Raw genomic sequence first — 22576 nt, 5'->3', positions numbered from 1 at the left:
TCCTATATAGGTTCCGAAACGGTTCCAGAATCAATTCTTGTATCGACGTTTCCCTAATTGATATCATTAATAATTATTGTAGGTGCAGATTACTGTATATGTGCATATTTTTTATAAAATCCTTACAGAAACAGGAGAAACTTTTAACTTCCTATTCTGAATAATATAGTGTGTGAGTGAATGTAAAAAATATGTAGCTGATTTATTTATTTATTTAAACGCTTTATTAGAAATGAATGATATGTAGATATAAATGTTTCTTTTTTTCTGTAAGGATTTTGTAAAAAATATGCACATATACAGTAATCTGCACCTACAATAATTAATGATATCAATTAGGGAAAAGTCGGTACAAGAACTGAATTCTGGAACCGTTTCGGAACCGATATAGAACCAAAAGAAATAACGGTTATAGAACCGTAACCGAAACAGATAATACTTGGAAATTTCGGTTCTTCGTAACAGTTATTCCGAATAAAGGTTCTTTATAACCGTTTGCAGAACCGAAATCGATAAATCGCAGGCGGAAGATGCAAATTGCTTCGAATCCTGGGCAGAAGTTTCGAATTGCTTCGAATCATGGACATAAGTTTCGATAGAGATCGCGCTCGATCCCGCCCGAATTTTTTTGACCCATCTCCAAACTCATAAATTGTGTTCCACATGTATAAGGGAAAAATAAAGAAAACTCTTCTTAATAATTCGTAATTCATGATTATTTAAAATTTTTAATTAAAGATTATTATTACATGGTACAAAAATAACCACATCAAAATCGGATCTCTCGTTGATGAGCTACGGAGCCATAGACAGACAAACACACTAACATAGGCGTCGCACTTATGACACTCATCCTTTTCGTTTCGGGGGTTAAAAAGTTTGATTAACATTGGCCAAATGGTTCCGGAATAAGAAGAATTTTAAAATGTTTTTTAGCTTACTCGCTCGATTTGACAATAATGCAGGGGTTGAAACCGATCCAAAAATAACTATCTCAAACTGTTATAAATCGGTTCTGACTGAAACAGTTATGAAGAACCGATATTCTGAATAACTGTTATAAGGAACCGAAATTTCTGACTATATCTATCGATTTCGGTTTAGGGCTGGGACTATTTGTCGAATTTTTCGGTATTCGAATATTCGAATACTTCAGTTGCTCAATTATTTGGCGAATATAATTCGAATATCCAAGTGTTCGAATGCTATTCGAATAGTATTCGAATGCTGATGTATTCGAATAGTATTGTGTGAATTATAAATCAAGTTCTTTAGGTTCATTTGTCAGGGTAAAATCTTGTAAGCTAATTTTGACCCACCTCACACCATACTATTTGAATACATCAGTATTCTAATGCATCAGTATTCGAATGCATCAGTATTCGAATGCATCAGTATTCGAATGCATCAGTATTCGAATGCATGAGTATTCGAATGCATCAGTATTCGAATGCATCAGTATTCGAATGCATCAGTATATGACATACATGTATACATTAGTATTCGAATACTCAAATATTCGAAGTTTATTCGTAGCATTCGAATACTTGTAAAATATTCGAATATTAAATTATTCGAATAGTCCCAGCCCTATTTCGGTTACGGTTCTACAAAACAATTATACATATCTCGGTTTCAGATCACTAATGTATGTTTCGGTTCCGAGAGTTTACTGTATAACCGATATAATATCGGTTCTGTAGAACCTTAACTGAAATCGATATAGGCCAGAACCTTTTTTCACTCGTAACGGTTTCAAGATTATTTCGGTCCTCATAACTGTTTCGAGAACCGAAACCGATATCATAACCGTTTTCGACCCTTGCAATAATGCCGTTCAATGTATATTACGTGTTTATATCCAAAAAAGAAAACAGTGAACGTTCGATTCAAAATAGGTCCAGCCATTTTCAAGTGATGGCGCAACAAATAGACAAAAACTTTGAAAACACTTACCTCCGTTCTGCTATTGCATAGAAGCTTTAAAACGGCCGGAAATCCTATTTAAAAAAAAACATTACATGCAACGATACTTTGATAATTTTATCATTAACATAGATCATTATTCCAACTCCCGAGGATACGTTCCCAACTTGAAAATTCTGATTTTAATGCAAAGAGTAACTGCTCTTCACTCTGTAGGGGTGAAATCAGCCCTTAATGTAACATTTTTTAATTAATTAACTTTTGTAAATATAACATTATTTTTCTTTTGGTAGTGTGATGGGGCATAAATACTGAACAATTCGTATATTTAAAGCTTTGTTCTATCCCGCACCACTACAAAGGTACAAAAAAGAAAAAAAACGGAGAAACGCGATAACTTTAGGGGTTGATTTCTTCGGAGTGCATTTACGCAAAAAATAGCTCTCTCCATACTCCAATACAGTGCCGTTTATGCTTTTTAAGGCCCTAAGCGCAAAACCATTATGAGGCCTCACCAATTTTGCAGCTGCCTCTAGTTTTTATATTATGAATTTAATATTTCCAAAGAAGCAGTTTATTTCCCAACTATAACTAGTCTGTTTTTTATACTGTATTGACCCTCATCTATTATGCTTTACATTCTCTCTGCATTTTGGAGTTGCGAAGGTTTCTTTGTCAGTCAAATGTTTAACGCCACGAAATTCTTTGATTTTTTTTAAACAGAGGGTGCCGGGTGGTGGCGGCGTGATTGTGGGGGGTGGCAGTAGTTCGGCCACCCCCCCAGGTGCACAGCAGGGTAGCAACCTGGTGTACCGCGTCGTGAGCTCCAAACATCCTGGCGGTCATCATCCTCATGTAAAGAAATCGGATAGCTCCCAGCAGACAGACAGCTCGGTGTTCAAGCATCAGCAACAGCAGCAAGGCTCGTACGGCTCGACGAACAGCAGCTCAAACAGCCAGCAATGGAAAAAGTACATCGAGGCGGGAGCTGCGAGAGATCGGGAAAGAGACAAGGAGGGCGCACCCCCGAGTCCTAGTCCCTCCAGGCGATCCCAGGTAAACATTTGTATAGCTTTGTTCCTTCGCAAGTCGACGCTATGCTGGACAATATTGATTTTCGACATGGGCGACTTAATCCTCGCACCATGAGCAGCTTTGAATTCCATTTTTGTATATATACATTCTTGATCTCTGATGTAACAGCTTTTTTTTATACAAATTTTAATTCGCTTCATATCTGTAGATATTTCGTATATCGTTCAGTTGTGTATGATATCATTAATAAAAATTCTGCCCTCAGCTACCTTTTGAGTAAAGTGAGAAAACCCTACGTGCTTCGTAGAGATCTAGAAACAGTCTAATTTATTTATTTTCCGACGGCAGAAAGTAAATGGTAAAACTTCGCTTTTCTCGGATGTTTCGAAATGCTAGATGGGGGATTTTAAATAAGGAGGGTGGAATTATAGTTTTGTTCTTCTAATCTTGATACACCTCAGTGATAAAAGAGGAGGTTACGTGTCTAAATGACGTTTTCACGATTTTCTACAGGATAAGCATCGGAAGCAGGCCATGGCCGAATATGCGAATGGTGAGAAACCTCAGAAAGTCTCATCGGGAACGTCGACTAGCGGCAGCAGCAAAGTTAGAGGAGTACCGCAAAGTTTCGGATACGTGAAGAGACACAGTGCAGGTACCAGTCCCAGCCCTAACGGCGTCCAAAATGGAGGCAAAGACGCTACGAGGACGGCTCAAGTTAGCGCAGTCCCAAGAACAAAAGTAAATAAGTTTCCCGCTTATAAACCTCGACGATTCTTAATCAATGTTTACTAAACGTTTTATTGATCTGTTGAATTTGCTGTTGCAGGTTAAAGTGTCTGGAGGCACGCAAACATGTACCACGGAGCTCCAGGCCAACTCATCCACGTCCAGTCAAGGACATCATTACAAGAGTTACAGCCTCACAGGTCCAAGTGCCAGTCAACTTTCGCAGTCGGTGCGCGACCGTCTTATGCTTGGATCGCAGAGTTTGCCAAAGCCCGGCAGCCCAGAATTCACAGCATTGTTCGCGTCTGCCCATCATCGCGAAAGGGGATCTGGAGCTGGACCAACGGGTGCTTCCTTCTCGCCACGAGTACTGAAACCATCCGACGGAAGTCTCAGCGATACGTGCAGCAATTACGCAGCCCCTGATCTCCAAGGATATTACACTCCCAACAGCCCGTACACAACATCCTGGATGAGACACAGCAATACCTATACACCAAGCGGACGTTCTCAAGGTAACTGTTTAGTACCCGTTGCGCCGGGAAGTGTTGATCAGGTTAGCAGAAACAATTTCAACGGCCAAAGTTAGTAATGATTCTGAATTATAATATACTTGGTAGAATAAATGGAATGGCTGTGTTACTTGAGTGCGTTAAAGATTGGTATTGAAATGAAATTTATGAATTATTTTAGTAATCTGCTTACAAGGGACATCACCTAACTGTTACACGCCAATTTTTATGAGGTTTACCTGGATTATAGTTCTCGAATAAATATTTGACCCGTATTTTTTTTACCGGCAAACGTTCATATCTAGGGGGTGAAATCAGCCCTCAAAGTTGGGGGATCAAAAACAGGTTTGCCCCAATATCTCGGAAACTATGCACTACAGAGAAATTTTTTTTAGAGAAAATAGTGTATTTTTTCATAAAAAATTGAGTTATGTAATAGATTCGTAATACGTTAATTTGTTTAAACAGTATACTAAAAAGAAAAAAAGTAATTTTTCATAAATTTGTTATAAAAAAGTACACTATTTTCGTCTAAAAGGTTTTTCTGTGTAGCGCATAGTTTCCGAGATATTGGGGCAAACGTGTTCTTCACCCCCAACTCTAAGGGCTGATTTTATCCCCTAGATACAGACGTTTGCTGATAAAAAAAATGCGTGTCAAAAATTTTTACGAGAACTGTACTCTTCAGTTAAGAATCTAAAGAGTTAACGGCACATAAAGCTGTTTGATGAAACGTTGTTAACGATCACTTGATGTTTGTGATTTCAGGAATGGGTTTATGCGAAGCTGACAGCGTGGAATCACTGGGATCGCATCGAGCAAGCCTAACTCACGCCCGTTTGTTAATGCATCAAAGGGACTCGTCAGGATCTCCAGCTCCGCCGAGATTGAACAGAAGCAATTCCATTAGGTGAGCTCGTAGCGCGATCCACCATTTTGCACTAGTCTTCCACAACCTCATATGAAATCCTTAGAAGTCATTTGCATACGTCCATATGTATAGATGCATGACTTAGAGGATGCAAATGTCTCACCATATTTTTTGAGTCAGTCAGTTTCAGCTTTTTCTGATTCTTTATAATTAACCACTCTATGACAGCAATTGCTTGTTTACGGTGAAATAACGCAGATCATTTGATACCGTTCTAGCCATCTGCGGGACAGGACATTCCCAAGGTAGTGCGAAAATCTAGAATACACATTCGTCGAGCCTGTTTTCCATGCATAAGTATTGAAAGAACAGAACCTTCTAGGACTTTACACCCTACACGTAAACACGAGTGTTCGTTATACGCACTTAGAACACACATATCCATGTGTACATACATCCCACCTATTGAGCTGATCGTCTCGGCTCAATAGTGATTTTGGTTAATCATTCAGCCCACTACAACTTTCTCAGTATTTTGTATTTGTGACTGGTCTGTGCTTCTTGTGCAAACGCATGTTGCAGCTTGTTCACGAATCCTCAGTGACACGATGAGAGGGAACGTTTGATTAAAATCATATTCAGTCATATAATTGCAATTGAATGGAACTACTTCCAACGTGCTCGTCTTTGGCATATTCGTCATCTTAGACATACCCTTCTTAATCATTTACTAGCCTCGTTTCCTTTCCTTGTGTCATTATGGAACTGTACGGGTGTATACACGACTGGGAAGTGGCACTTAACTATCAGACGACAGGGAGTTTGCCTTTTAATTAGGAATCTCTTCCAGCTCGATCAATTATGTATACACTCGCCACGTAGACAGACGTGTTCTCATCAATATTCTAAGCAAACTGAACGCTCGGATGTGAAGAATCTGTCGATTATCTCGATCGAATTGATCTGTTCCCAACACCTCCACAAAATTAATGTTAGACAGTGCTCGTGTTAAGAATGTCGCCAACTTCTTTGCATCTTAAGGTTTCTGTTTCGGGAACACGTGCACACATACACGCGATTGCATTCAGGAACACCATGTTAGCTTGTTCGTAGTTTCCCGATGGATCCTTTTCCTGAATGCAGTCAGCCGTGACAAGCTACAACAAATATACCGTGACTGTGCTTTCCATCGTTTAAAGAAAAGTACTTGGGTAATTTGCGTGCGGAGAACTTTCTAAAACTTCCGCAAGGTTTTGCGAACTGTTGGACCGCCTTCACGTTTTTAAACATGGACGTTAATCATCTTCTATCGATGCACGTTGCGCGCTTCTTGTTCCCCGAAGATTCAAACAGTTCTCCAAACGATTCTGTTCTAGATGTTCACGATTAGTAGCCATAACAAGTACTTCAACTCTAGATCTAATTGGCAGAACTCTTTGCTGATCTTCGGAGGCGTATACAATGCAGTATTTCAATACCTTCTACCAATGATTTATTTAAATGGTTACACCTCTATTTTCGCAGATCCACGAAAAGCGAAAAAATGTACCCGTCAATGTTAGCTAGAGGAAGTGGAGCGTCGTCTTCCGTTGGCGAGGAAGTCGGTGTTGGGATGGGTATGGGTGTAGGCGTTGAACCCTATTACAGTGTTCCCGTGGGATCTACCGGGTGTACAGGACAACACTGGTCTCAACCAACGTCCCCAACGCCTACACACACTTCTCGCCAGCCACCGAATCTTTACCAACACGTGCACAAAGACGACGATAGTAAGTTTCCCGTTAAAGGTACACAGATTCTTTTCGCAAAACATAGTTTCTGCTGCACTCACTGTATTTCTACCCTACTTCGTACACAGTTTCTAAAGCTTGTTGAAAATAGAAGAATATTCTTCTCTTTTGCCTTCAGTCCATGGTTCTTCTGTGTCTTTGGTATCGACAGCAAGCAGCCTGTACAGCTCGGCCGAGGAGAAACAGGCGCACGAGCTGAGGAAATTGCGACGGGAGCTCGTGGACGCCCAAGAGAAGGTCCATTCGTTGACTAGCCAGCTATCGACAAACGTGAGTACATGGTTCTGCCGATTGCTGTAGCGATAAAGCATGCTTGACGTGAATTAACAACCTGCTACTGTTCGTTCTAAGTCATACGTATTTCGCAACGTGCGTGTCGCTAAGCTGACGTCATAGTGATACACAATTAGTTCAAGCGGATCTATCTCAAGTGAGATAGGTCGAGTTATCCGCGTTGCGCGGAGCGAATTGGTGCAAACGATTAACCATAATTAATCGAACGAGACGACAATTAGTGGACTTACGAGCTGGCCGTCCTACTTGCCTCTAACGAGCCTGATCCGGCCAAACCTGTTGCAACAATTTTCTACAGGACATTAATATATCATCCTTTATCATGCTAAGTAACGTTTACTGTTTCCATTATGATTTCTCGCAGAGTTAAGAAATTTACGTACGTTGTCGGAGTTTCTCTTTGCTCGATGAGTTCGTACAGTGCATAAAGTAGTACGGAAAAATTATTTTCTACTATTAAGTTCATATGAGAAATATAAGGAAATGGAACCTCCCACAAGAACGCCTTAAATTTATAGTCGGGTAATTAATACAGACGGATACAGAGTAGGACTGGGACTATTTGTCGCATTTTTCGGTATTCGAATATTCGAATACTTCAGTTGCTCAATTATTTGGCGAATATAATTCGGATATCCAAGTATTCGAATAAAATTCGAATATCCAAGTATTCGAATACTATTCGAATATTTAAGTATTCGAATACTATTCGAATATTTAAGTATTCGAATACTATTCGAATATTTAAGTATTTGAATACTGATGTATTCGAATAGTATGGTGTGAATTATAAATCAACTTCTTTAGGATCATTTGTCAGGATGAAATCTTGTAAGCTAATTTTGATCCACTTCACACCATACTATCCGAATACATCAGTATTCGAATACTGATGTAACCATTCGAATACATCAGTATTCAAATACTTAAATATTCGAATACATCAGTATTCAAATACTTAAATATTCAAATACATCAGTATTCGAATACTTAAATATTCGAATAGTATTCGAATACTTGGATATCCGAATTATATTCGCCAAATAATTGAGCAACTGAAGTATTCGAATACATCAGTATTCGAATGGCATTCGAATAACAACATTCGAATACTCAAATATTCGAAGTTTATTCGTAGCATTCGAATACTTTTAAAATATTCGAATATTAAATTATTCGAATAGTCCCAGCCCTAATACAGAGTGCGTCTGGATGACGTATAAGTTCGCATAAAACAGTTGCTAAACGTTAGAGTATTCGAGGATATTAAAAAATGTTTTTTCGTCATTTCTTTACGAATTAAATATTATATTTGTGTTTCTGTACTTTGGAAACATATGAGAAAATGTATGTAACATTTAACATAAATAATTTGAAATCACTTCGAAGTAATTCATGGCTCGAGATTTATTTTGACACTTGAATTCATGTAATCTGATGTGAAATGATTGAATAATTGCATAAGTAGTCATTTCTTTTGATTTCTTCTCACTGAGATGACAATAATGAACAACGAATAGCTCCAGAATTAATATATATTAATTCTTTTTTAGTTACTTTTTTTCTTAAGAATCGTTGCATTTGTCTTCTTTTATGCTTTTATGACACTGCAGCGAAATCATAGCGCTCCATTTTGGCAACAGAAGATGACCCATATAGTATCTTAAACTGAATTAAGTTGAATAATTACAAATATTTATATTTACGGATAGAAACAATTTGAGTCGTGATATGCGAATGAATATCACTGATTTATCCAGCAAACAAAAGGAAATTGTACGTTATTTCCATTAGTTTGATCTACATATATCTTTCATAAAGGAGAGGCTGATTTAATTATTTTGATTACTAACTTTAACAAACAAATTACTAACATGTCTTGTGCTGACCTCGCTGTCATCAACAGTCACGAGAAACTAGCAAAATTTCGCATCATATATTACATGTTTACTACAATCGCCATAGCTAAAAAATTATATGAACGTTCGCAATCCATATTGATACCCATAAACTGCAGTCTGCTATTATTTACACAATTCAGTATAATGATAAATAAACCAACAATAGGTTCAGATGCCATTGTTACTGGAATACCATATCTCATGTATTTCACATAATTAATAGTCTGAATTTTAATTCTCCATGGCATGTACAATATTATCATCCATATGTAACTAAAATTGGCTTTTATGCGCGTTAATGATCAATGATCTAAAACAGTATTTCGTATTAATGATTCAATATCGATAGTACAATTGTTACTGCCAGGAAAAGAATTCTCCAACGTTACCATAAGCAACCACTTCCATTAAGGGGTTACATACCTTTGACACGTCGGAATATCGAGTTTATTTTTATGATTTTTTTGTTTATATAAGAAAACGTTATATTTGAAAATCAAGACATACACCTTTTGATTAATAAATTAAACTGTATTCTCTTCAAAAATGATGTCACAGAAATCCCCTTCTCCCAAGGCCTCTTCATATTTGCGGTACTAAAAATATCTGACAAGGGACCATCCCGAACCCGGAAATTCAAGAGATTTTAAAACTTTGTGAATATGTAGGGAATTTCCTCCTGATTACAACGCAATTTTTGTTTGCTGCCCAAATTCACTCTAAGAGGGTGGAATTGACCCCTGAAAAGTCCGGTTATTTACCGATTTTGTGTTATATCTCCTGAACTGTAAAATATTTTTTTTTACGAAATGATAGATCTAATTAAAAGAAGTGACTTTTGCCTTGAAACTTTTCTTCTATCTCTTACAGTTCGCAAGTTATAACACAAAATCGGAAAATAGCCGAATTTTCAGGGGTTAATTTAACCCCCTTTGAGTGAATTTGGGCAGCAAACAAAAATTGCGTTGTAATCAGGAGGGAACTCCCTACATTTTCACAAAGTTTCAGATTGTTTTTTAATTTCCCTTGTTAGAGATTACTGAACCGATTTGAATAAAATTTTGTACGAATATTCTTAAGACTATAATCTATATATATATACATATATATATAGTACTTTTCAAAACCGATTTTTAGATCTGTTTCTTGTTCTTTTTTGTTAACGAAAGAATGAAAACTTATTTATAAAAAGATGAAAACATAGGTCGAAAATCATGTGTCGGACTTTGAGTAGCTGCCATTCTTCAAAAAACAGAATTTTTTCAAAACCGGCTTCGGCAATTACCAGATTACAGTCTTAAGAATATTCTTGCAAAATTTTATTCAAATCCGCCCTGTAATCCCTGAAATATTTTTCTTACAACAAAAGCTGTAACCATGAAGAAGCCTTGGGAGAAGGGGCTTGTATGGCATCATTTCTTAAGATATGAAATTTATTTTTGAAAAGAATGAATTTATACACAAAAATGTGTAAGGCTTGAATATAACGTTTTTTATATAAAAATAAATTCATAAAAATAGTAACCCTATTTGCCGAGCTGCCATAGGTACAGTTAGTAAAAAAGTATTTGGACACTTTTTTAAATCGCATAACTTTTTTAGAATTGGTCCAAACGACATGAGTTTTTTTGAGAAGCTAGAAGGATTAGTTTGCTAAGTGACGTGTTTCCTCGTTTTGAAAAAAATGCAATTTTTCAGAATAGCAAAAAAAAATAGTAAAAGTCGTTTTTTTGTGAGCCTATAATGAAAATTCAAAAAACCCGTTTGTAGATTGAAGTAATTCGCGAAATTCACGAAATCCGCGATTTTCGACCTTATTCTGCGATCTTTAAGCGTTTATAGCTCAGAGCAATTATTCTGATGAAATTTTAGGCATGTATATAACTTACTTCAATCTACAATAGGGATTTTTGAATTTTCACTACAGACTCACAAAAAAAAATTTAAAAAACGACCTTTACTATTTTTTTTTTTGCTATTCCAACCAATTACATTTTTTTCAAAACGACGAATCACGACACTTAGCAAATTAATCCTTCTAGCTTCTAAAAAAAACTCAATTCGTTTGGATTAATTTTAAAAAAGTTATGCGACTTTAAAAACTGTCCAAATACTTTTTTTTACTAACTGTATGTAGCCCCATAAGCTCGCAACAAAGCAGGTGCTATTCCGGACGAATTTCAGTGACAATCTTAGCCAAAAGTTAATCACTTTCCAAGATATTAATCAATCGTCCGGAGTTCTTGCGACAATATAGTCCGGCGCTTGATATTTCTATACACAAAATTTCATAAACATAAACCTAATATTTCACTCTTAATTTTGTAGTTATATTTCTCAATATTGCGTTTCCCATAAGAACACACGTGAAATTAAAAGTGAAATAATTCAAAGACTACGAAATCAATTTATCTAAAAATTTGCGAGGGGTTTTACTATTGCAGAAAAATTCATTCCTCCAATTTTCAAAGATTTTCGCTTATTTCGAATGTCACTGAAGATCCTCGAGCAAAGATCAGCGTAGAAAAGACGCGCTTGCACGCGGTGCAACGCAAGATGCGTTACGCCACTTCGAAAGGCCCGCGTTGCGAGTATCAGCGGAAGCATCGGTACAGCTGAGTGGTAGTCCAGCAGGGAAGATCAGTGGCTCGAGCCAACCGTTGAGGGGGGGGGGGAAGGGACCACTACGGGCATCTTGGATCGCCGCTGGGCCGTGGATCGGTAGTGTGCCGTAGTGGGTACACACTCAGTTTGTGCCGAGACGCGCTGCTTCGAGTATCGTGTCCGCCATCGTACGCGTTGTGCTACTACTAACAAACGCTCGCCGTGCCCCTCCGTCGGGCGATGAACGGTGAAAGATCGTGATGTTACCGATATCGTGCGGGAAAGTGTGAGAAAATCATTCCGACGGGAAAAATCGTCTCGTACCCTCCTGTCAGCGTCTCGTCGACCAGTGATCAGCGTGCCGAGAACGTCGAGATCGATGAGCCCCTGCAACGCTGTGCTTCAACGCGGCGTGTTGGCTGAAAGAAACGTAATTGAAACGGAGTCGTTTGTCTGGTTTGATTTTTACGGATGCACGCGGTGACTCGATCGCATTCTGTCGATAAGTTATCGTCGTCCACCGACCTTTCTCTTTGTAAATGCTTTATCGGGGTACACTACGCTTTACGCTCGTGACACTTCCTAGGTTTGTTTACTATCACTGCCCTTATCGCTTCTATGTCGGAGCAGAAACGTGATAAATGGGACGTTTCTGTTTTGTAACACGAAACGCTCCTAAAATCGTCCGCGCGGTGTTATTATGTACGTTCCACGTATTTCTTTGGAGGTTAATCGTAAATTCTACGAATGCCGTCGATATGCGGGTGATTTAGCGAGGCGCATCTGATCGATGATCGATCTGAGGTGGAACTAAGGTACAGGATAAAAACTCGTTAGGGCGCAATATTTCAAGCCGCGTGTGTAGCTCGGGAAAAAAGAAGCTCGGCTGGAGCTCAACCATGCATCTTCGGGGAATAATGAGGTAGGCATGCTGAAAGACTGGTATTACGAGCAAATCTGTGATTCCTGTCGAGCGCGAAATCGCGATACAATATCTGATGTGCATCGCGATTCGATCGAGGCTCGGAGTGAAGCTTGCCGCGGGCTTCTCCTCAGATAATCTTTTAATTAGCCTTCCTGGGCTCGAGAGATAGATCGATAGAGGGGGTTCAGAAAATCCTGAAATTTAGTATGGCTGCAGGAGAAGTTAACTATTTTACAACGTAGGGCAGACCGGGGCAAGTTGATACGGACGAGTTATCTCGACACCGTATATATGTAGCTCCATTTGGGCGAGATACGTGAAGATTGTTGTTCAATTATTTGTCTGTTTTCGTTTATACAGAGAAAATGTAAATAGTTTTGATACATCCAAATTGATCGTCTAAATAATATTTTTTCATTCGTTTTGTATGTATTTTCCCAAGTTTTCGCTTAGTATGTATTAAAGAGGAAGGACCAAAGTATATTTTGGCACAGGGTAAATGTCCCAATTACTGTCAGCGTCCCTATTACTGCCACTTCATTTACTTTACTTAATAAACACGTAACGTATGAAGAATAGTGTAAAAAAGAATTTATCATAAAATTGGGACTGTTCTTTTTATTATTACAGTACATTCTTTATACGTTACTTTTTTTTTAAGTGAGATAAATAAAGTGGCAGTAATAGGGACACTGACAGTAAATGGGACATCTACCCTATTTGTTATTAGGTAATTAATTCAGATAAAAGATGAAAAAATTGAAAACAGAAGAACGTATCAACTAGCCTCGCGCAGTGGGGTAAATTAAAACATTTTACCTTCGTCCAAATAATATTTTTTCATTCATTTTGTATATATTTTATCGACTTTTCATTTACAATATATTAAAGAGGAAGGACCGAAGTATATTTTAGCATATTTGTTATCAAGTAATTAATTGAAACAAAAATTTAAAAAAATTTATACTGAAAAACGTATCAACTAGCCCCGGTCTCCCCTGTTAGATTGTTTTGGAAAATTTGTTAATACTTGCACAGCCAGGGACATGCTTAGAACGTTTAAAATACTTTATGCGTTATGTCGTTTCATTGCCGAAGCTATTTAACTTTCGGATGGCGAGAACAGAGTTCATTTTGAGGTATAATATAATGTCGACACTGTATTTTTAAATTCTTTTTATAAAGTGTAGGTGGCGAGGAAAACTGTGAAATCAAAGAAAGTATATTTGTAAAATACACTTATGCAATATTTATTCATATTGTGAATGATGTAGATAAATGATTTTTGGCTTCTTCATTGCGTAAATGTTATAATTGTTTTAAGCAATTATTACAGTTTTACGTAATATTTATTAGCGATAGCAATTCAAAATATGTTTCAAATATTTTGGAAATATCTCGAATCGAATATTTGGTATCTTTTCAATTTTCTACTAGTTCCTTCGGTGGTAATTTAGAACGCATTTGTGGAATATAAAATGGATTTAGGACTCGCCGTGCAAGGGTTAAATTGCGACACAAATCGCGTGCCTGTCTATAATAACTCCGATACTATAATACAATTTATTTAGAAAAGTATCCAAATTATTCTTATTAATTTCCATTGGTCGCCTATTTGCTATTTGGTCAAAATGCAACTCCCCCTGAAACAATTCTATTTTCTTATAATAAATTCGAAAAATTCAAATTACTAAGTTATTAGATTATAAAATTATAGTCTAGAGTTTGATAAAAACACTCACAGCGTGTCCGGCAAACCGACAAGGAGGTGATTTTATAAAGATAAACAATCAATTTTTGTATGAACAAAAATAAGTAAAAATATAGAATAATGCTTTTCGAACGCTTGTCTAGTTTTCGAGAAAAATACTTTTAAACCTGATATTATAATGCTATAGGTTTAAGTTAGAAACGAGTTCAACTTCAGTTATTTTATAAAATAAAATAACACGAAGCAGTTACTTTTAATAATAAATAGTATACAATTAGTAAAAATCATTTTGCAAAAACTGCTGAATATGTATACTAGAGCGGAGCGGTACTATACAGGCGAAAATTTAAACTTGAACTTTCAATTCCAAAATTTTGGAAAAATATTCATGAATATTTTTCCAAAAAATTTGTACAGTTGTGTTTGGTTAATCAAAAGGCAACTATCCCGCACCCAGGCCAACTGAAAATTCAAATTTAAATTTTCACCTATATAGTATGATTATATAATCATTTTCAAGAGAAAAAGGAACCTGCGGACATGAATATTTTTCCAAAAAATTTTTACAGTTGTGTTTGGTTAATCAAAAGGCAACTGTCCCACTCCCAGGCCAACTGAAAATTCAAATTTAAATTTTCGCCTATATAGTATGATTATATAATCATTTTTAGGAGAAAAAGGAACCTGCAGACAAGAATATTTTTCCAAAAAAATTTTACAGTTGTGTTTGGTTAATCAAAAGGCAACTGTTCCACTTCCAGGCCAACTGAAAATTCAAATTTAAATTTTCGCCTATATAGTATGATTATATAATCATTTTTAGGATAAAAAGGAACCTGCAGACTTGACTATATTTCCATTTTTTTTTACAGTTTTGTTTGGTTAATCAAAAGACAACTATCCCGCACCCAAGCCAACTGAAAAAAACTTTAAATTTTCCGTTCCACCCTAATCTATACCCTACTTCCAATCCAATACCTAAACTTAAACATTAACTCGATCCTTCCGTTTCGAACACTCCTTATTCACCCCTACCGCTCTATAAACCTCATCCACTACTACCATTCACAAAGTTAATTAAATAACAATATTACGTAGCATAATTTAAACTAACTGTGTGGTGTGTTTATATTAAAAATCACTTTTCTCGGAAACTAGGCAAGCAACCAAAAAACCTTATACAACATTTTGCATTTATTTTCTTATAAGAAATCACCTCCCCGTCGGTTGCACTACTTAGGATTCACCGTCCACACTCTGTTCCAATAACATATTCATCCACGAGATAAGTATATAATTCAGACATCTCGATATACCCACCTGCCACTATTACGAAGCACTTCTGTAAAGCATAAACCGTCATCTCTCCCATTCATTTACTCGTACGTGTATATCTAGAACTCGTTAGGGACATTGCTCACGTAGCGTTGCAGAGCAATACGGACGAACAATTTACACCACTCCCTTTGCTCGACGCGCAAAGAACCCTTTACAAGTCGTGTTTAGAATATGCAGCAAAAAAGGAAGGAGCGCTTTATTCGTACCACGACTGGACGAGGACGGCTGCGAGCCATAAGAGGAGACGTCACCGGGAAATATAAAATTTTCAATATAGCGCGCGTCGCGGGCCCCGATGGATTGGCGCATGCGGTCCACATACATTGTCTATGTATACGGCAGGGAAGAAGCGGGACGAGAATCGTTCCTAGGAACCGGGGTATCTACTCGGGATGCGATGATTTTTGCGCTACTATACGCGACGAGTGTCCCAGCATTCCCTGCGCGTACACCTTCCTCCGCTATCGCCGTGCAGCCTCAGCTTCTTCCTTGCTCTTCATCTTTTTCTCGCGTTTCCGTTTCTGTCGTCGACTGGTCCGCGAGCCAGCGCGGCGGTTCGTCACTCGCGCGACCGGTCGCGACGGTATATACACGCGGGCTACCGAGCGACGAGGATGATTCTTGCGGACGGGTAAGAACGCCGCCGACTCGGAATTCTCGCGATCTTTCCTTCCACGATGTCCATTTATAGTTATTGACGCCTTGTACGGGCCTCGTTATGTCGATCGTCGTGTGAATCGCAGAGGCACGCTCTATACGCTCAGCCAGCGCTGTGTGCTCGCTCGTGTCGCGCTATGATTCTTGTTCCTGCATCGAATGGGCCTGACCAGTCGGGCCCCTGACATCAGGTCACTGTGGAAATTAGGTCTAAACGGTTGGGAATTCTATTAGGTCATCCCATGAGTAATGCTTTTTTTTCTCAGAGTTGAGTCTGTAACATGAGTCGACGAGAACACGATTTATTGATTTGGAGTGTACAGGGTGTCTCACCAACTCTGGTCACCCTAACCCCTCAACGACCACCTCAGTGTATGGTACTGGCCCAAAAGGTCTGCGCACACTTATCCGTTCCGCGTCAGTTCCGTTCCGCGTCAGTTCCGTTCCATGTCAGTTCCGTTGCGACGTGCTAGTAGTAAGAAGAAGAGGGGCGTAGAGGGTCTCTAGAGGACACGGAACGTACATGTGTGCGTAGACCTTAAGTTTCCCACTGGTCGCTCGCCTCCGTATCTCGTACGGACCTTAAAGCCGTATTTCCTATACCGTCCGGGAAAACAGTGGAGGTTTTCGTTCGGAGGGCCCGGGGCCTCACGGGGCATCAGTTTTTCGTTTCAGGGGTCGGTCGTTGAGGGGTTAAATATCTCCATTATTTCAAGTAAGAAGCGAAAACTTTATTTACTAAAGTTGTACGGTTGCAAGAAATACACAGCATGGTGGCAATTAGTTTCTTTAAAGGGGAGGCATAAAGGAGGTCTGGAGATTAATTTTTTTTTTCAAATGGGATGTTTAGTTTTTTAGGGTCAATAGAATGGCGAATTCTGAGTATAAGTGTACTAATAAGGGAGCATTTCCAACCCGAAAGTTCTGATTTTAATGAAGGTTCATGTGAATGGTTAAAATTATCGTGTTTTTTCTTCTTTTTTTAACCTTTTGACTGCGGCGCACTCTCGGAGAGAACAGTCAGTACAGACGACGCGATATTCGCATATCAGTCGCTGCGACTGGTTGTCCACTGACTACCTGCTGACCAAAACGGCACCCGGAGATTTGATACCATTCTTAGAAGTTAAAATAATTAAGAATTGCAAATAAATTAAAAATATATATATATATATATATATATATATATATATATTCAGTTATATATATAACTTTTATAATAATAACTTTTTATATACTTTTTATTTTAATAACTTTTTATTTTAATATATATACGCCTTTCGTAGTCAAAGGGTTAATACAATTTTTTTTTCGCTTGGTAGTATGACAGGGCATTAAAAACTGAACAATTCTTATTTTTAAACTCTTGTTCTATCTCCCACCGTTATATAGTTATATTAGAAAAATGGAAAAACGTGATAACTTAAGGGGGTAGGTTACCCTCAACAGCCCAAAATCAGACCCTTCTTGAAACGCACATTCTGAAGTAATAAATGAATATAGAGATAATTTTTGTTTTACTTTTTAAGCGCCATTTCGTTGACTTTAATGCGCAAAAAGAAAATTTTAAATATATTTATAGGAAAAAAAGTTATAAATATAAATGTGAGAGCGTGTACGTGATGCACCGTTTGATGGTCAACACGATTCCGGACAGGTGAATTACCTAGTGAAATTGGACGGAAATCTGCCCAATCTACGGAATAATTCCCACGAAGCTAAATTTTGTTATGGGCCTCTATTTGGTCGTTTTGAACAATATGCCAAAAGTCCCCATCGATCCAACCGCCGCTAAACATTTTACAGAGAGTTCAAAAATACAACTTTTTTCGCGAATATCTCGTTATCTAGCAGTTTTGCGACAAAAATAGTTATTATACAATTTATAGCTTAGGAAATTCTCTACAAAAAAGGTGCTATGAGTTTTTTTTCGTAGAAGTAACCATTTTCATGTATGTCGGGTTACTAAGTTTCAACCCCCATACATTTGACAGGGGAAGATCCCGAACCCTGCAATTTAAAAAATTATGAAACTCTGTAAATACGTAGGGGAAGTCCTCCTGAGTGCAACGGAATTTCGCTTGCTGCCCAAATTCACTCCAAGAGGGTGCGATTGACCCCTGACAATTTTTTATTTTGAATTATTACTCGCGAACTGTAGGAGATAAAAAAAAGTGTTCTAAATAATATGACATTGTGTATTATTCTGTATAAATAATTAATGTGAATTTAATTATTTTGGCTATAGAGATTATTTATCAGATAGAGACATTAAAATATAAATTGCAAGCAAATTTTAAATCTCGTAAAAGAAGATTAAAAAAATGTACTCAGGGTGGATGTACCAGTAAATGAACACGTACCAGTGAATGGACATTTTTTTATTAAAATGAGTAAAATAAGTTATTAAAATAAGCAACTAATTAATTCGAGACTTCTTTTAATTGTTTGCTTCATACCCAAACAATTTTTGCAGCACGTGGAATCAATCGCGCTGCAAACATAATTTTGTAATACTGTTCATTCATTAGCCTTAAGTGTTCATTTATTGGTGCGTTTACCCTATGTACTTTTACATATTTCGCCTCCTCCAAGAAAGGCTCCTGTATCCACCTCTGACCTAACATACGTACTGAAGAAACCTGCATTAGTTATGGGATGACCTACTAATTTACATGCTGTGGGCTTGAGTTAATGTCGAGATATCTTGTCGCTGCTCCAAGTTGTTGTTTGTTTGAAGGGTAATTTGAGACAGTCTGAGAAAGGGTAGTCTGAGAAGCCCAATTTCATGTACTTAGGGACGGTAATTTAAATGGTTATTTATTTGTGCAGTAGCCTTGGGTTTAATTGGAATAACAGGGGTTCTCATTTCCGAGTTCTATGAATTATAACTTGATTTTCTTTTATACATGGTGTCTGTAAATAAGTGTTGACCTGAAAAACTACCAGAAAACAATCTTGCATTGATTCTATCAAAGTCGAAATAAAAATTAATGCTGAAAATCTTTTCCACCTGTCGTCCTATTTCATACCATTTAATAACGTATTTCACGTGCCACTTATCTACAGATATTCTGCATTCTCGATTCCGACGTCTTAAAATATGAAAATGGTCAAGCATTACTTAATCCTTGTTGCGCCGGTACGTAGTCATTATTTAAACTATTTAATGTGTAAAACAAGCAAAATATAGAAATTTTGAATTATTACTCATATTTCTACTGTATTCCCATTGAAGCCTTTGAAGAACATTATCCTAAATTACGTTTTGTACAATTTGTTGATTCACGTTCTTAGTTCGTAAAAAACGTGATCCTCTGTGACTCGTAAATACCCACACTGTGCTATCACATCGTAAAGATATTGTTTTCAAAATTTAGACTTTACCACATTTGCTTGAAACATTGTGATCGCGTTCGAATACTAAATCACCTGCGCACTAACTTTCAAAACACCGGTAAGGGGGAGTGGGGTAATTTCGAACACCTAAGCAAAAAACAAACCAAACGAAAACTATGTGAGAAATGAATTCGTTTATTATTTACAAACATAGTGAAATTATTCATCTATAAAGTACTGAGACGAATTTTTGAAAAATTATAACAAAAATTAACTTTATAGTAAAAAAGCAAAACCCTTGGTGTTAATGATTACTCGACTACCGTGGGGTAATCAGGAACAGAGTGCTAAATATCGCAGAAATCGCACAGAAAGCGCAACTTCAATGGTCAACACATAAAAAATGTTGCTACAACCTATACCTAATATATTTTTCAAATTCCTCTTCTTGTGCGATAGAAAAAAAATGCAATTGGTCGGTATATCGAAAAAAATAGTAAAGGTCGTTTTTTAAACTTTTTTCTGAGCCTGTAATGAAAATTCAAAAATCCCTATTGTAGATTTAAGTAAGTTTTATACATGCTGAAAATTTCATCAAAATCGGTTAAGGGTGAATTTCAGTGACAATCTTAGCCAAAAGTTAATCAATTTCCAAGATATTAATCAATTGTCCGGGATTCTTGTGACAATATAGTTCGGCGCTTGATATTTATATACACGAAATTTCAAACACTTTGGCCTGATAGTTCACTCTTAATTTTCTAGTTATATTTCTCAATATTGCGTTTCCCCATAAGAATACACGTTAAATTAAAAGTTATATAATTCAAAGACTACCGAATCAATTTTTCTAAAAATTTGCGAGGGGTTTTACTATTGCAGAAAAATTCATTCCTCCAATTTTCAAAGATTTTCGCTTATTTCGAATGTTACTGAAGTTCATCCTTAATTAACGTTGCTAATCTCGAAGGTTCGAGATTATCCGATTTGTTCGTGAATACCCCACGACATCAAAAAATAAAAAATAATTTCTTTCAGAGGTTAGAATCATGATTCAAGCAACGCCTTGGTCACAAAATGTTAGTAAAAAAGTGTTTTATTTCATCTTAAAAAAAAATTATCATTAATTCAACAGTAATTACATGCAATTGAAAATGGACAAAATATTACTTGAAACATGATAAAAATAATAAATTGTGTTTATCTTAAATAGCATGAGCGTTCTGTATTTATTACTTTCTGCCCGGCGTTGGATACGACCTAAACTATTACACTAAATCCTCGTTATGAGCTCGACAATCGGGGCTGGCGGCGGGCTCTTAGCGCGTTGTGAACACTATTCAGCGCGACCAGTGGCGTGAGTGAGAAAACACAAGAACGAGCGAGAGGAAACAAAGAGCCTCTCTCTCGTTCCCGGGTTCCCCCACTCTCGTCCAAGAAATGGTGGGGATAGTCGCCGAGCTTTAAACGCGTGGTAGAAACGGGCTCATAGCGAGAATTTACCGCAGCTAGTGGAGAGGGAACATCGTTTTTATTTATTAAAACGCCGTGACCATCGCATTCGCGATTACCCCGCGTGTTTACCCCACTTTTGTGCTGAGATCAAGTGCATACGACACTCAACAAAATTTCCGGAAGATTGGAAACTACCTAGAGCAGTCCGCGGCACTGAATTCGACCTATCTAGCTAGAGCTAGACTGAAGACACTGCAACTAGCTCTAGCTACACACAAAAGGCACTTGATCTAGCCACAAAAGTGTCGTCGTGTATACGTACCTTTACTTCTGTTATTTGCGCGCACAACGTAGTTTTCAATGAATCACTCGAAGGAAAAAAAGGTACATTTTTCCACCGACGATGCTGAAGTTTGATACGGGGATCTCCAAGCACTCGCGTTTTCCGTAGTGGCAACGAAGTCTGCAGACGATGTTATCATTATTTGACGTACGTACAGAAAGGGGCTGAGGAATCGGCTGTTGTGACAGGCGTTTATTAAGAAATATCGCCGACAGCTGTGCACGTGGGAAAATGACTAATTATATCGTTCGCGCACACGTCTGTTGCACCATTGATACCGCTTTATTCGTAATCAAAATTCCAGTAGTCGCGTTTAGCCGGAAGCCAGGCAACAGGTAGTAGCAGGACTTTCTAGCTCGCTCGAGTTCATCGGAAATGCATCACCTACGTTACTGCTGCCAATCTAAGGTTACACGCGACGTCCTTGCGTAACTTTTTTTCAATAGGATCTGAACAATTGGCAACTAATGTTAGGATTGAAAATGTTCGAATAATGTGATACTGAAATATTTGACAAGTTACTCGAATGTTACAACACCCTTCGAATGGCGTCGTATTTGAATGTTATTAGTTAGATACAAACTAGTAGGGGGAAGTGGGGTAAAACGGAATTTATATTTATATTTGATTATTTTCCGTAATTTTCATGTTAGCTAATAAAATATTTTCTCTTATATGTGTAATATATATTTTTGTTATATTTTATTTGCAATAGTTATACCTAAAACATATGTTTATAGATTTTAACATAAATGAATACATTTTAAATCATAAAAATAAAGATTTTGTACGTTTACACGGTCTTCGAGTGGGTGCTCCGTCTTACCCCACCATTTGAGCGAGGCAAAGATTTCAATACCTCCGGTAAATTTCATTTTCCGTCGTTCCCAAAGATTTTTCTTAACAATGACTTTGATTTTCTTATAGTCTAAGGTCCACTGAAGACTCCTGTTGAAGTCTCGTGTCTTTTTCTCCTCCCGATCTTAAATTATCACCCTCCAAAGTTCAGCGTTCCGTTTTACCCCACCTTCCCCTATTGCTAATATTATTACTCAAATACGAAATAGTATTTGTAATAATATTATCATATGCAGTGGCGTGCTTTGAAATCGCATAACTTTTTTAAAATTAATCCAAACGACTTGA

At 37.4% G+C, this 22576-nt stretch overlaps 1 protein-coding gene across 7 annotated transcripts in view; it reads left to right on the top strand.

Moving 5' to 3' along the window:
* Sick (sickie) overlaps window positions 1–22576 on the top strand; it is a 626930-nt gene that overhangs the window by 481431 nt on the left and 122923 nt on the right. For 5 of the 7 annotated variants that reach the window (XM_076818200.1, XM_076818205.1, XM_076818202.1 and 2 more), the window contains 7 exons: window positions 2650–2982; window positions 3475–3702; window positions 3791–4205; window positions 4971–5112; window positions 5352–5378; window positions 6598–6842; window positions 6982–7133. In XM_076818200.1, the coding sequence (XP_076674315.1) occupies window positions 2650–2982; window positions 3475–3702; window positions 3791–4205; window positions 4971–5112; window positions 5352–5378; window positions 6598–6842; window positions 6982–7133 (1542 nt within the window). The remainder of the gene's footprint in view (window positions 1–2649; window positions 2983–3474; window positions 3703–3790; window positions 4206–4970; window positions 5113–5351; window positions 5379–6597; window positions 6843–6981; window positions 7134–22576) is intronic. The other 2 variants (XM_076818204.1, XM_076818201.1) reach the window with 1 other exon arrangement.

The sequence above is a fragment of the Andrena cerasifolii genome, chromosome 8, assembly GCF_050908995.1.
Source record: "Andrena cerasifolii isolate SP2316 chromosome 8, iyAndCera1_principal, whole genome shotgun sequence".
Taxonomy (NCBI): Eukaryota; Metazoa; Arthropoda; class Insecta; order Hymenoptera; family Andrenidae; genus Andrena; species Andrena cerasifolii.
This window is presented reverse-complemented; position numbering and strand designations above follow the sequence as displayed.